The sequence below is a fragment of the Oncorhynchus mykiss genome, chromosome 18, assembly GCF_057628025.1.
Source record: "Oncorhynchus mykiss isolate SJ-2025 chromosome 18, ASM5762802v1, whole genome shotgun sequence".
NCBI classification, from domain to species: domain Eukaryota; kingdom Metazoa; phylum Chordata; class Actinopteri; order Salmoniformes; family Salmonidae; genus Oncorhynchus; species Oncorhynchus mykiss.
In genome coordinates this window covers 73,429,517-73,442,741 of record NC_143039.1, presented here as the reverse complement: position 1 = coordinate 73,442,741, position 13,225 = coordinate 73,429,517, and the positions used below count along the sequence as shown (strand labels likewise).

At 43.7% G+C, this 13,225-nt stretch overlaps 1 protein-coding gene across 19 annotated transcripts in view; it reads right to left on the bottom strand.

Annotated features, from left to right (window-relative positions):
* Window positions 1-1,749: 1,749 nt before the first annotated feature.
* LOC110496704 (protein phosphatase EYA3) overlaps window positions 1,750-13,225 on the bottom strand; it is a 33,673-nt gene continuing 22,197 nt past the window's right edge. For 12 of the 19 annotated variants that reach the window (XM_090209355.1, XM_036953541.2, XM_036953548.2 and 9 more), the window contains 7 exons: window positions 12,697-12,786; window positions 12,178-12,236; window positions 10,861-11,012; window positions 8,123-8,246; window positions 7,595-7,716; window positions 7,086-7,186; window positions 1,750-5,530 (listed from right to left, as the gene is read on the bottom strand). In XM_090209355.1, coding sequence (XP_090065481.1) covers window positions 5,450-5,530; window positions 7,086-7,186; window positions 7,595-7,716; window positions 8,123-8,246; window positions 10,861-11,012; window positions 12,178-12,236; window positions 12,697-12,786 — 729 coding nt within the window. In that variant the 3' untranslated portion in view covers window positions 1,750-5,449. The remainder of the gene's footprint in view (window positions 5,531-7,085; window positions 7,187-7,594; window positions 7,717-8,122; window positions 8,247-10,860; window positions 11,013-12,177; window positions 12,237-12,696; window positions 12,787-13,225) is intronic. The other 7 variants (XM_090209357.1, XM_036953545.2, XM_090209370.1 and 4 more) reach the window with 1 other exon arrangement.

Genomic DNA, 13,225 nt, shown 5'->3' with positions numbered 1-13,225 from the left:
GATGGCGAGGTTCTGAAGCACTTTGGAGGGGATGTACAGTATTTGTCTTATTGTTAATTTACAGCAGAGTGTGTGCAATTGCAAAACACTTGACAATGAAACCAGGCACCTTCAATGTACTTTCATTTGTATTTACACTACCATCAGTGTTAATGTACACAGGACAACCTTATTGGGCCTTCAACAGTGTTTCCGGTCCCATTTTAAAAAATGTGGGGTTTGAAAACACGAGTCAGTTATACACTACATGACCAAAAGTATGTGGACACCTGCTCGTCGAACACCTCAATCCAACATCACGGTAATTTAAAATGGAGTTGGTTCCCCCCCTTTGCTGCTAGAACAACCTCCACTCTTCTGGGAAGGCTTTCCACTAAATGTCGGAACATTGCTGCGGGGAACTTGCTTCCATTCAGCCACAAGAGTATTAGTGAGGTTGGGCGATTAGGCCTGGCTCGCAGTCGACGTTCCAGTTCATCCCAAAGGTGTTCGATGGGGTTGAAGTCAGAGCTCTGTGCAAGGCAGTCAAATTCTGCCACACCGATCTCAACAAACCATTTCTGTATGGGTCTCGCTTTGTGCACAGGGGCATTGTCATGCTGAAACAGAAAAGGGTCTTCCCCAAACTGTTGCCACAAAGTTCGAAGCACAGAATCATCTAGAATGTCATTGTATACTGTAGTGTTAAGATTTCCCTTCACTGGAACTAAGGGGCCTAGCCCGTACCACGAAAAACAGCCCCATTATTCCTCCACCAAACTTTACAGTTGGCACTAATCACCCGGACAGGTAGCGCTCTCCTGGCATCTGCCAAACTCAGATTCGTCCGTCGGACTGCCAGATGATGAAGCGTGATGCATCACTCCAGAGAACGCGTTTCCACTGCTCCAGAGGCCAATGGCAGCGAGCTTCACATCACTCCAGAGAACGCGTTTCCACTGCTCCAGAGGCCAATGGCAGCGAGCTTCACATCACTCCAGCAGACGCTTGGCATTTGCGCATGGTCATCTTAGTTTTCCATGGCCAAGCCTAAGATCTCATGAAGCTCCCGACAAACAGTTATTGTTTACGATTGTTACGCGCTACACTCTTCAGCACATTGGTCCTGTTCTGTGAGCTTGTGTGACTACTTCGCGGCTGAGCCGTTGTTGCTCCTAAACGTTTCCACTTCACAATAACAGCACTTACAGTTGACCGGTGCAGCTCTAACAGGGCAGAAATTTGACAGACTTGTTGGAAAAGTTGACATCCTATGACGGTGCCATGTTGAAAGTCACTGAGCGCTTCACTAAGGCCATTTTACTGCCAATGTTTGTCTATGGAGATTGCATGGCTGTGTGCTCGATTTTATGCACCTGTCGGAAACAGGTGTAGCTGAAATAGCCAAATCCACTAATTTGAAGGGGAGTCGACATCTACTTTTGTGTGTGTATATATATGTGTGTGTATATATATATATATATATATATATATATATATATATATATATATATATATATATATATATATATATATATATATATATATATATATATATAGAGAGAGAGAGAGAGAGAGAGAGAGAGAGAGTGTTTCATCGTCTTGAGTAGAGCCAAATACATCCCTACAAGCATGAACAAGTTGAGCCAGATATATCCCTACAAAGCATGAACAAGTTGAGCCAGATATATCCCTACAAAACTATGTACATTCATAGCTCATTGCATTCGACAGTTGAAATAGTACAACAAAATGCACCTTAACAAAAGGTTTGTTAAGAGTATATAAAATGGTACATAGTTCCTGGTCTTTAATACAAATTGAAGGGATACATTAAAACAGCCCCCCCCCGACTAAGTAAAATGTAAAAAATCTAATCAAATTAAAAAAAATAAACGTACAGAATCACACTTTGTTAGTAACATAGTACTTAAAAAATAAAATAAAAACATCACTGATACAAATACTGTAAACACATCCCAGGACTACAAAAAAATAAATAAATCATACCAACCTAATGGTGTGAAGCAACACTAGAGACATGATCAGCATGACAATCAGCAATAACAGATCAAATGTTTTTGGCTGGGGTTGATCGATTACCATGACGTTAGATATTGAAGATGTGCGTCAGAGGATCAAGCTTGTCTGATCTTGTATTCACATCTCTGGAGGGGAGAAAAAAAAAAAACTTGTGGAAACAAATTGTAATATGAATGTGCAGTCAGTCAATTAAAGACACCGGTCTGTCTTGTCAACTTCACAAAATGCCATGTCCAAGATACCCCTTCCATTGCAAAGGAATCTAATTCATCATTTTACAATGCTTACTATTTCTCTCATGTCCCGTAGTGGTACTGTTACAGACTACTTTATATATGTTTCACCAGGGGAATGGTGGATCTAGACCCCAAGTGATTGAGATGTGATTGTCTAAGCAGTGAAACCAAGACACAGCGACTCAACAAACTAAAAAAAAGTCAAATAAACTAAAAGGTGACGGCAGGTTTCAACATGGAAAAGGATGCTCTGACTTAGTGGACCTGTGACTCGTCTTGAGAGCAGAGCATTTCGGCTGTGACTCGTCTTGAGAGCAGAGCATTTCGGCTGTGACTCGTCTTGGGAGCAGAGCATTTCAGCCGTAACATGTATGTATCGGAAGGACAATCAAAACAAGAAATGAAAACTGAACTGTAAAAGGGAGAAAATAATTTGTAAAAAAATCACATAGTAACCATTTCCGTGTTGCTGATGGTTAAAGATAAAAAAGTTTCAGCAGATGAATAACGGTATAAAAAATAAAAAAGTAGGTGTCGTAAAATGAAACACTTCAACTCAAGTGTGTAACAACCATGTTTGAGCATGTGTTTAACACATCTGAAGTATTTCCTGTAGAGATGACGCATGTATGTATATATATAATAGAGAATGTTGAGAAAAGGCACAGTATGCATATATTCAGACACACAAAGAAATACACAAGATAAACATTCTTACTGGTCAAGCCGTAAGTGTCAAAATGATCGGCATCATCGGGCTCAGTATTGTTCAATTGTAATCTCACATGGACCAGGGATTCATAACATCAACCCTCTAACTACCTCTCGACCAGCTACATGCTGCCCCCCCCCCAAGCAGAAATGTATTGAACAGTCATTCCTGGTGTTTTTCCCAATATTTATAATGACAAGGGTAGACTGACTGTCTACACTGCACACAGTGGCAGTAGGCCAATATTGTTTGGGCAGCCGGTCCCGTACAATCAATAGTACATTTAGAAGGTCCCAATAAACCCCCACTATGAAATAATGGAGTTTTGTGTGACCCTCACGATTCAAATGGAGGAAAATCAACTAGAGATCGATTCTACAACAGACACAGAAACATTTCCATTTATCAATGACAACACGTGATCTCTGTGATGCAAATTATCTGTCGTGTTGTGAGGAAATCTGGACCTGCTTGGCCAGACAAATCTCACGTGACTTCTTGGTCTTAACATCATTTCCAGTATTGAACAATAACAGATAACAATTCTCCACTGTATCTAATATAACGCGTGTGACTGTATTGTGCGATTTGCCGTCCCTTCCAGCCAACTGCTTTTAAAAATCCTCATTGTCAAGTCTCTTTTGCAGGAATTCAAAGACATGTAGGGTTGTGCTCTGAGGAACAGCTCCTCCAAGGGGAGGGTTTCTTCCACAGGTTATGTGGACATGTTCACACATGCGTCACGCTGATGAAGATGCACATTGTTTTGAAGGCCCATCCTTGGTTTCTTAGATGTAAATGTATAGAAAAGGCCTGGTTCGGCTGTTTCTCACAGAAAGGCCTGGTTCGGGCTGTTTCTCACAGAAAGGCCTGGTTCGGGCTGTTTCTCACAGAAAGGCCTGGTTCGGGCTGTTTCTCACAGAAAGGCCTGGTTCGGGCTGTTTCTCACAGAAAGGCCTGGTTCGGGCTGTTTCTCACAGAAAGGCCTGGTTCGGGCTGTTTCTCACAGAAAGGCCTGGTTCGGGCTGTTTCTCACAGAAAGGCCTGGTTCGGCTGTTTCTCACAGAAAGGCCTGGTTCGGCTGTTTCTCACAGAAAGGCCTGGTTCGGCTGTTTCTCACAGAAAGGCCTGGTTCGGCTGTTTCTCACAGAAAGGCCTGGTTCGGCTGTTTCTCACAGAAAGGCCTGGTTCGGCTGTTTCTCACAGAAAGGCCTGGTTCGGCTGTTTCTCACAGAAAGGCCTGGTTCGGCTGTTTCTCACAGAAAGGCCTGGTTCGGCTGTTTCTCACAGAAAGGCCTGGTTTGGCTGTTTCTCACAGAAAACGCCTGGTTTGGCTGTTTCTCACAGAAAACGCCTGGTTTGGCTGTTCTTATGATTAACTACATAGTAACCTGGCGTCCTTGAAACCATGCAGTGGAATACAGGTTTGTTAGGGTCGTCATTGAGTCATTCTGACCACACATCAGTTTATGTAAAAAAGAGCACAGAAGTCAGTTAGGCTGTTGAAGCCCGTGACACAGTGGAGAGGTCAGGACAGCGGAGGTGTCTATGGAGAAAACGTCAGTACTGTTAGTGGAAAGGTTACATCCAGAAGGTCAATTGAAGGTCATTCTTATAGTAGTCATCGAATCATTGGCTTTGAAAAGACTAAAATGATTACCGACCCTCATCAATGATACCCTCAAGTCATTTGGAATGCAAAACAACCTTTTAAAAATACAAATGATAAAAAAAACATTCGAAGTGATATTATACTTTCAGCTACCCTACAGAAAGAGAATTTGGAAAAATAGTAAAAAAGTGTAAAAGGTCTAAACAACCAGAAGGGTCTGTCCGGGATGCCAGACAGGGCTGCAAGACCTTTTGCTTTAGTCGATCCACTAACAAGAGGCGGCGTCCCAAATGGAACCCTTTTCCCTATGTAGTGCACCATTTTTGATGAGAGCACTAGGCCCTATCAAATGTAGTGCACTACATAGGGAATAGGGTGCCATTTTGGATGCAGCCCCAGAGAGAGAACAGAGAGAGAAACAGCCTGTGGGTTGTGGAGCCAGAGACTACAGACACTTCAGAGAGAGATATGGGAATGGTCTTCTTCATTTTTAGTCATGTCCTGCCTGTCGGTCGGTCGCTGCTGCTATGCCCCAGTGATCAGGCTCAGTCTTTGGAGGATAGCTGCCATATGGAGAGTGTTGCTTGGGAGGAGCTCTACATCAGAGAGTAGGTCTATCTGTCCAGTCTGCTTCCCAGCCACTGACACCCCAAAGTCCACCTCAGATCAGTCCACGGCCATCACGCGGGGAAAAGAGCGACACACTACAGCCAGCAGGTGTGTAAAGGGCGTGTGAGTTTGAGGGCTGGTGTGGAGCGGAGGACACTCAGCTTATAATGTCACTCCACAAGTGAACAGAGGGGATGGGGGGGGGCACACCGACCAAGTTTCCTTTCCCTTTGTGTCGTAACCTCCATTCCTTCCGTTCTACAGGAAGTCTAGTTCCAGGGCTTGATGGAGGGATACCAGGTCCCCGTGGGTGGTGATACGCCAGAAAGGCATGTTGTGCTGCAAAGAGAGCAGGGAGACAGCATGAAGAACCACCAGTCAAATCAATACTCCCAAGACTTATTTACTGCAGTGCTGAGTGTAAGTGGTGAATAGCAGAAGTACATGGGCCCTGATTCCGAGCCTGAATTTAAGTGCATAAAATGGAACAGAATTCCTTTTTTAAAAAATGCACATTCTGACCTTGAATTTAAGATTGAGACTAGCATGCTATTCACCCGCTATTCGTTCAGGGTCGGAGATCTAAGGAAGGAAAAGGTGTGGCGGGAGTTGTGTCTACAGATGTACTCTATTCTGACCTTGACTTCATTTCATTATAAAATTCACCGGCTTCATGCGCGAGGAAACCATGAATCAGGTTGAGCGAACCTACCGGCTCCAAGTGGAAAAAAAGGCATCTACTGTATGTTTTTGCGATACAAATAACAGCATTCTCCATGCGCGGTGATGTAGAATAAGATAAGAGTTATTGATAAGACCTGGGTAAATGAGTAAATCCATTTGGAGAAGGGGATTGTAAATCCACAAAGCAACTGTTTTAGATTATTTGTCCTGATGATTCCCCCGGAGATAAATGTGAAACCATTTACATGGAAGCAAACTGAAAATCATAAACAACATGACGTGTATTATGGATCCTTTCCCACCGTGAAATAGGCTATAAAATAGCTGTGCTGTTACTCAGAATTGTAATTGTGTGCCCTCGTAATTTGCGTGGATTAAATTTGGACACCCAAGCTATAGGATTCTGTAGGGATGAACCTGCTGAGTTGATGTAAACGCATTACAATGTTTTAATTAAAGCCCAGGTTTTTCTCAGTTTTATTTTACAATTTGTATCATGTTAAATATTAGCCACTATCGGGAGCCACCATCAGTAATACCCACATACATTTATAACTGCCACTTTAGTGTTAGTTTTAAGTTTGTAGCTTACATTTAGCATCATTCCATTCCGTTTACCTTCCCTTCCTCTGTGTAGTTGTTCATGTTGTGCAATAATTTGGAACATGTAGCCTAACTGAGACCACATGTAACAGTTTAAACCTGGAATCAGGGCCTTGGTGAACAGCAGAAGTACTTGGTGAACAGCAGAAGTATTTGGTGAACAGCAGAAGTATTTGGTGAACAGCAGAAGTATTTGGTAATTAACAAAAGTATTTGGTAAATAACAGAAGTATTTGGTGAACAGCAGAAGTATTTGGTGAATAACAGAAGTATTTGGTAAATAACAGAAGTATTTGGTGAATAACAAAAGTATTTGGTAAATAACAGAAGTACTTGGCAAATAACAGAAGTATTTGGCGAATAACAGAAGTATTTGGTAAATAACAGAAGTACTTGGTAAATAACAGAAGTACTTGGTAAATAACAGAAGTACTTGGTAAATAACAGAAGTATTTGGTGAACAGCAGAAGTATTTGACATACTGTATGCAACAAAGAATAAAATATTCCCGGCTGTTTGTTCCGTTTTAATAAGTTGCCAACATGCTTTGATCGTACCCCTGAGAGTATGCAGTCCTAAAAGCGGTTCCCTAATGCACTAAGCCTACCTGTTTTGCCGCGAATTCCTCATCACGGCCGTCTCCAATCACCACATAGGTCACATTCTTCCCAAAGCGAGAGACGATGCGCTCGAAGCAGCTCTCTTTCCCTACGGAAGGAAAGACCACAGGAAAAGCAACTGGAGTCAATATAGTTCATCCAATTTGGATGAAATGCAAATGTTTCTAAGGTATACCTGGGAATTTTGGCAACGGGGCCCTGTATCGACTTCTCCAGAGTCAGATTCACTTTGGGATACCATTTTAGAGGTAGTTTCGTGAGCCAATGCTAACTAGTGTTAGCGCAATGACTGGAAGCCTATGGTATCTGCTAGCATAGCTAGTAGATAAAGGGCCACATTGTGATTTTGGCAAAGTATCCATTTAAACCCAACAGCTAAGTTAAACATCTGTTAAGGTCAGTGTGTGTGTGCTGTGTGCGTGTGTGCTGTGTTTGCTCTGTGTGTGTGTGCTCTGTTTGTGTGTGCTCTGTGTGTGCTGTGTGTAGTTTGGTTTACCTATCTTGGTAGCGCTGTAGATGTTCTCTATGGGGAAGACATCCCCAAGACCATAGAGCAACACTTTGGCCAGAGCAGGCACCAGCTGGGTGGTCGTCACCAGGACATTCATACACTTACCCCTGTGGACACACACACAGGGACACGTGAGAGAAGAGGAAGGACACACACACACAGGGACACGTGAGAGAAGAGGAAGGACACACACACACACAGGGACACGTGAGAGAAGAGGAAGGACACACACACAGGGACACGTGAGAGAAGAGGAAGGACACACACACACACGTGAGAGAAGAGGAAGGACACACACGGACACGTGAGAGAAGAGGAAGGACACACACACAGGGACACGTGAGAGAAGAGGAAGGACACACACACACACACGTGAGAGAAGAGGAAGGACACACACGGACACGTGAGAGAAGAGGTAGGACAAAAAATAACTATATACAGTCTGACTTAAATAAAAAATATAAAGTTAAAAAACTGGAAGATGAGAATAAACTCTCTAAATGTCAAACTCACTGTGCTGACCTGGACTGGATGAGCAGCAAGGATTTGAGTGCTGTGCTGAGCCAGGCGTCCGTCATATTCTCTATCTCAGACTGGAGCCGGAGGAGCAGCTCCCTCTTCATGGGACTCAGCAGGCCTGGAGGAGAGAGGTTAGAGGCGTTTCTACCACAGCAGGCCTGGAGGAGAGAGGTTAGAGGCGTTTCTACCACAGCAGGCCTGGAGGAGAGAGGTTAGAGGCGTTTCTACCACAACAGGCCTGGAGGAGAGAGGTTAGAGGCGTTTCTACCACAGCAGGCCTGGAGGAGAGAGGTTAGAGGCGTTTCTACCACAGCAGGCCTGGAGGAGAGAGGTTAGAGGCGTTTCTACCACAGCAGGCCTGGAGGAGAGAGGTTAGAGGCGTTTCTACCACAGCAGGCCTGGAGGAGAGAGGTTAGAGGCATTTCTACCACAGCAGGCCTGGAGGAGAGAGGTTAGAGGCGTTTCTACCACAACAGGCCTGTAGGAGAGAGGTTAGAGGCGTTTCTACCACAGCATGCCTGGAGGAGAGAGGTTAGAGGCGTTTCTACCACAACAGGCCTGTAGGAGAGAGGTGAGCACGACGCAACATGGAGTGCCTGGATACAGCCCTTAGCCATAGTACACTATATTTACAAAAGTATGTGGACACCCCTTCAAATGAGTGGATTCTTCTATTTCAGCCACACCCTTTGCTGACAGGTGTATAAAATCGAGCACACGGCCATCCAATCTCCATAGACAAGCATTGGCAGTAAAATGGCCTTACTGAAGAGCTCAGTGATTTTCAATATGGCACCGCCATAGGATGCCACCTTTCCAACAAGTCAGTTTGTCAAATGTCTTACCTGCTAGAGCTGCACCGGTCAACTGTAAGTGCTATTATTGTGAAGTGGAAACGTCTAGGAGCAACAAGAGCTCAGTCCCAAAGTGGTAGGCCACACAAGTTCACAGAACGGGATCGCTGAGCGCTGAAGGGTGTAAAAATCATCTGTCCTCGGTTGCGACACTCACTACCGAGTTCCAAACTGCATCTGGAAGCAACGTCAGCACAAGAACTGTTCGTCTGGAGCTTCATGAAATGGGTTTCCAGCCGCACACAATCCTAAAATAACCATACGCAATGCCAAGCATCGGCTGGAGTGGTGTAAAGCTTGCTGCCATTGGACTCTGGAGCAGTGGAAACACGTTCTCTGGAGTGATGAATCACTCTTCACCATCTGGCAGTTCGACGGACAAATCTGGGTTCAGAACACCTGCTCGAATGCATAGTGCCAGCTATAAAGTTTGGTGGAGGAGGAATAATGGTCTGGGCCTGTTTTTAATGGTTTGGGCTAGGCCCCTTCGTTCCAGTGAGGGGGAATCCTAATGCTACAACATTCTTGAACAATTCTGTGCTTCCAACTTTGTGGGAAGGCCCTTTCCTATTTCAGCATGACAATGCCACCATGCACACAGCATGGTCCATATAGAAATGGCTTGTTGAGATCGTTGTGGAAGAACTTGACTGGCCTGCACAGAGCCCTGACCTCATCCCCATCGAACACCTTTGGGATGAATTGGAACGCCGACTGCGAGCCAGGCCTAATCGCCCAACATCAGTGCCCAACCTCACTAATGCTCTTGTGGCTGAATGGAAGCAAGTCCCCACAGCAATGTTCCAACATCTAGTGGAAAGCCTTCCAAGAAGAGTGGAGGCTGTTATAGCAGCAATGTTCCAACATCTAGTGGAAAGCCTTTCCAGAAGAGTGGAGGCTGTTCTAGCAGCAATGTTCCAACATCTAGTGGAAAGCCTTCCCAGAAGAGTGGAGGCTGTTATAGCAGCAAAGGGGGGACCAAGTCCATATTAATGCCCATGATTTTAGAATGAGATGTTCGATGAGCAGGTGTCCACATACTTTTGGCCATATACCACAAACCCCAGAGGTGCCTTATTACTTTTATAAACTGGTTACCAACATAATTAGAACAATACCCTTTCAGCCAATCAGAATTCAGGGCCCGAAACACTCCGTTTATAATTGTTTTTACCACACATGGATAGGGAAACCAGACGCTTCTGGAAGTGGTGTTGACGGGCGACAAATATATAAATCCCAATGCCCCAGGGCAACGATTGGGGACATTGACCTGTGTCGGTTGCAGTCTTTCGGATTGGACGTTCAACGGTTGTCCTGACTCTCTGTGGTCACTAAAGATCCCATGGCACTTATCGTAAAAGTAGGGGTGTTAACCCCTGGTGTCCTGGCTAAATTCCCAATCTGGCCTTTAAACCATCATGGCCAGCTAATCATCCCCAGCTTCCAATAGCCTCTTTCATCCCCCCTCCTCTCCCCTGTAACTATTCCCCAGGTCGTTGCTGTAAATGAGTAGATGAGTTCAGTCAATTTACCGGGTTAAATAAAAAAATAAGGATTTGATAGATTACTAGATACATGTCTGGATAGATTCTAGATTCCAGTAAGCAACTAATACAAGTATGTTATTCCTTCAATTAACATGAATACTCTTCCAGGAAATATGATGACAGACAAAAGCACACAGAGGCACATGTTTTTTTTATTTTATTTGAACACATAATTTGCTAACTAACATCTCAAATAGTCACAAAGTAGATAAACATTGTAGCAACTATTTAAAAATTTAACTCGTGAGGACTGTGTACATCATGCCATAAGGGTTTTCCCAGCAAGTCCCAGTCAGGTGATTATTTAGAAGTTGAACACGCATCTCACCTCCCACGTTCCCTTTGTATCCGTTGTAGATCTCCTTCAGGCGACGATAACGGAAGGCCAGTTTCCTCATCCACTCCACCCCGCCCTGGACTCCTGTGGCGGCGCCTACACCACTGGGGTTGTGGAAGCCATCCGCTAGGAAGTTGTAGGCGCTGATAGGAGGAATGAGAGAGAGATGTGGCTAGTTAGGAGAGATAGATGTTTTATATGTTGCTAGTTAGGAGAGATAGATGTTTTGTATGTTGCTAGTTAGGAGAGATAGATGTTTTGTATGTTGCTAGTTAGGAGAGATATACGTTTTATATGTTGCTAGTTGGGAGAGATAGATGTTTTATATGTTGCTAGTTGGGAGAGATAGATGTTTTGTATGTTGCTAGTTGGGAGAGATAGATGTTTTGTATGTTGCTAGTTGGGAGAGATAGATGTTTTGTATGTTGCTAGTTGGGAGAGATAGATGTTTTGTATGTTGCTAGTTGGGAGAGATAGATGTTTTGTATGTTGCTAGTTGGGAGAGATAGATGTTTTGTATGTTGCTAGTTGGGAGAGATAGATGTTTTGTATGTTGCTAGTTGGGAGAGATAGATGTTTTGTATGTTGCTAGTTGGGAGAGATAGATGTTTTGTATGTTGCTAGTTGGGAGAGATAGATGTTTTGTATGTTGCTAGTTGGGAGAGATAGATGTTTTGTATGTTGCTAGTTGGGAGAGATAGATGTTTTGTATGTTGCTAGTTGGGAGAGATAGATGTTTTGTATGTTGCTAGTTGGGAGAGATAGATGTTTTGTATGTTGCTAGTTGGGAGAGATAGATGTTTTGTATGTTGCTAGTTGGGAGAGATAGATGTTTTGTATGTTGCTAGTTGGGAGAGATAGATGTTTTGTATGTTGCTAGTTGGGAGAGATAGATGTTTTGTATGTTGCTAGTTGGGAGAGATAGATGTTTTGTATGTTGCTAGTTGGGAGAGATAGATGTTTTGTATGTTGCTAGTTGGGAGAGATAGATGTTTTGTTTGTTGCTAGTTGGGAGAGATAGATGTTTTGTTTGTTGCTAGTTGGGAGAGATAGATGTTTTGTATGTTGCTAGTTGGGAGAGATATGTTTTGTATGTTGCTAGTTAGGAGAGATATATGTTTTGTATGTTGTTAGCTAGGAGAGATCGATGTTTTGTATGTGGCTAGTTAGGAAAGTAGGGACTCTGTTGGTGGACATAAAAGCATTATTACATTGGACTATCATCATACAGAGAGGTTTGTATGTGACCTCAGAACTAAGGAGGGTATCTGAATGTCTTGGTTGTTGGCAGTAGCGTCACAGACACACCTCAGATCCTGTCCGTTGTCATCAGAGGCCACGTCTTCAACATGAACCTGATCACACTCCTAAGAAGAGAAAAGGAAAAGTGGGGGGGGGGTGGCAACCGTTTAGTCGAAAATCGTCCCCGTTCAATCCAACATTCTGTCAGGGGCGGCAGGGTAGCCTAGTGGTTAGAGCGGTGGACTAGTAACCGGAAAGTTGCAAGTTCAAATCTCCGAGCTGACAAGGTACAAATCTGTCATTCTGCCCCTGAACAGGCAGTTAACGCTGTTCCTAGGCTGTCATTGAAAATAAGAATTTGTTCTTAACTGACTTGCCTAGTTAAATAAAGGTCAAAATAATAAAATACAATTCTGTGACACAGTCACTAGCTCACAACCAACGACAGCTAATCTAACTGCAACAGCGTTAGAACTTAATGCAACACATAAAGTTGCTAGCTGCCACATGCCTAGCCTCTTCTGACTGTTAAGACAGACAGTGAGTCGTCAGGGACAGAGAAGACTATCACTGCAGGTAAGCTACCTCCAGGTCATTGAAGAAGAGGTGTGTGTCTGCCAGGTCAAAGATCAGCTCCTCCATCTGAAGGCCCAGGTTCAGCACAGTGTCGGAGTCCTACACAACCCCAACATTTATATCAATCACCCATCAATAGAGAAATACATCTCTATCATACAGATGTCAGTACAGAGGCTGGGTCCTGCACAACCCCCAAATACAGAGGAGGGACAGAGGTTAGCAAGAATGGAAAGCCATCTGATCATATTTAAACTACAAATCAATCTTAATAAAATACATAACCTTTCAGACCCATTGTTCCACATTTTGTTACGTTTACAGACTTATTCTAAAAATTCTGTCCCTCATCAATGACAAAGCGGAAACAGGTTTTTAGATTTGGGAGAAGGGTAACAAAAAAACGTTTCTGCAGCATTGAAGGTCCCCAAGAACACAATGGCCTACATTATTCTTAAATGGAAAAAGTTTGGAACCAGCAAGACTCTTCCTAGAGCTGGCAGCCGGTCCAAACTGAGCAAATCGGGGGAGAAGGGCC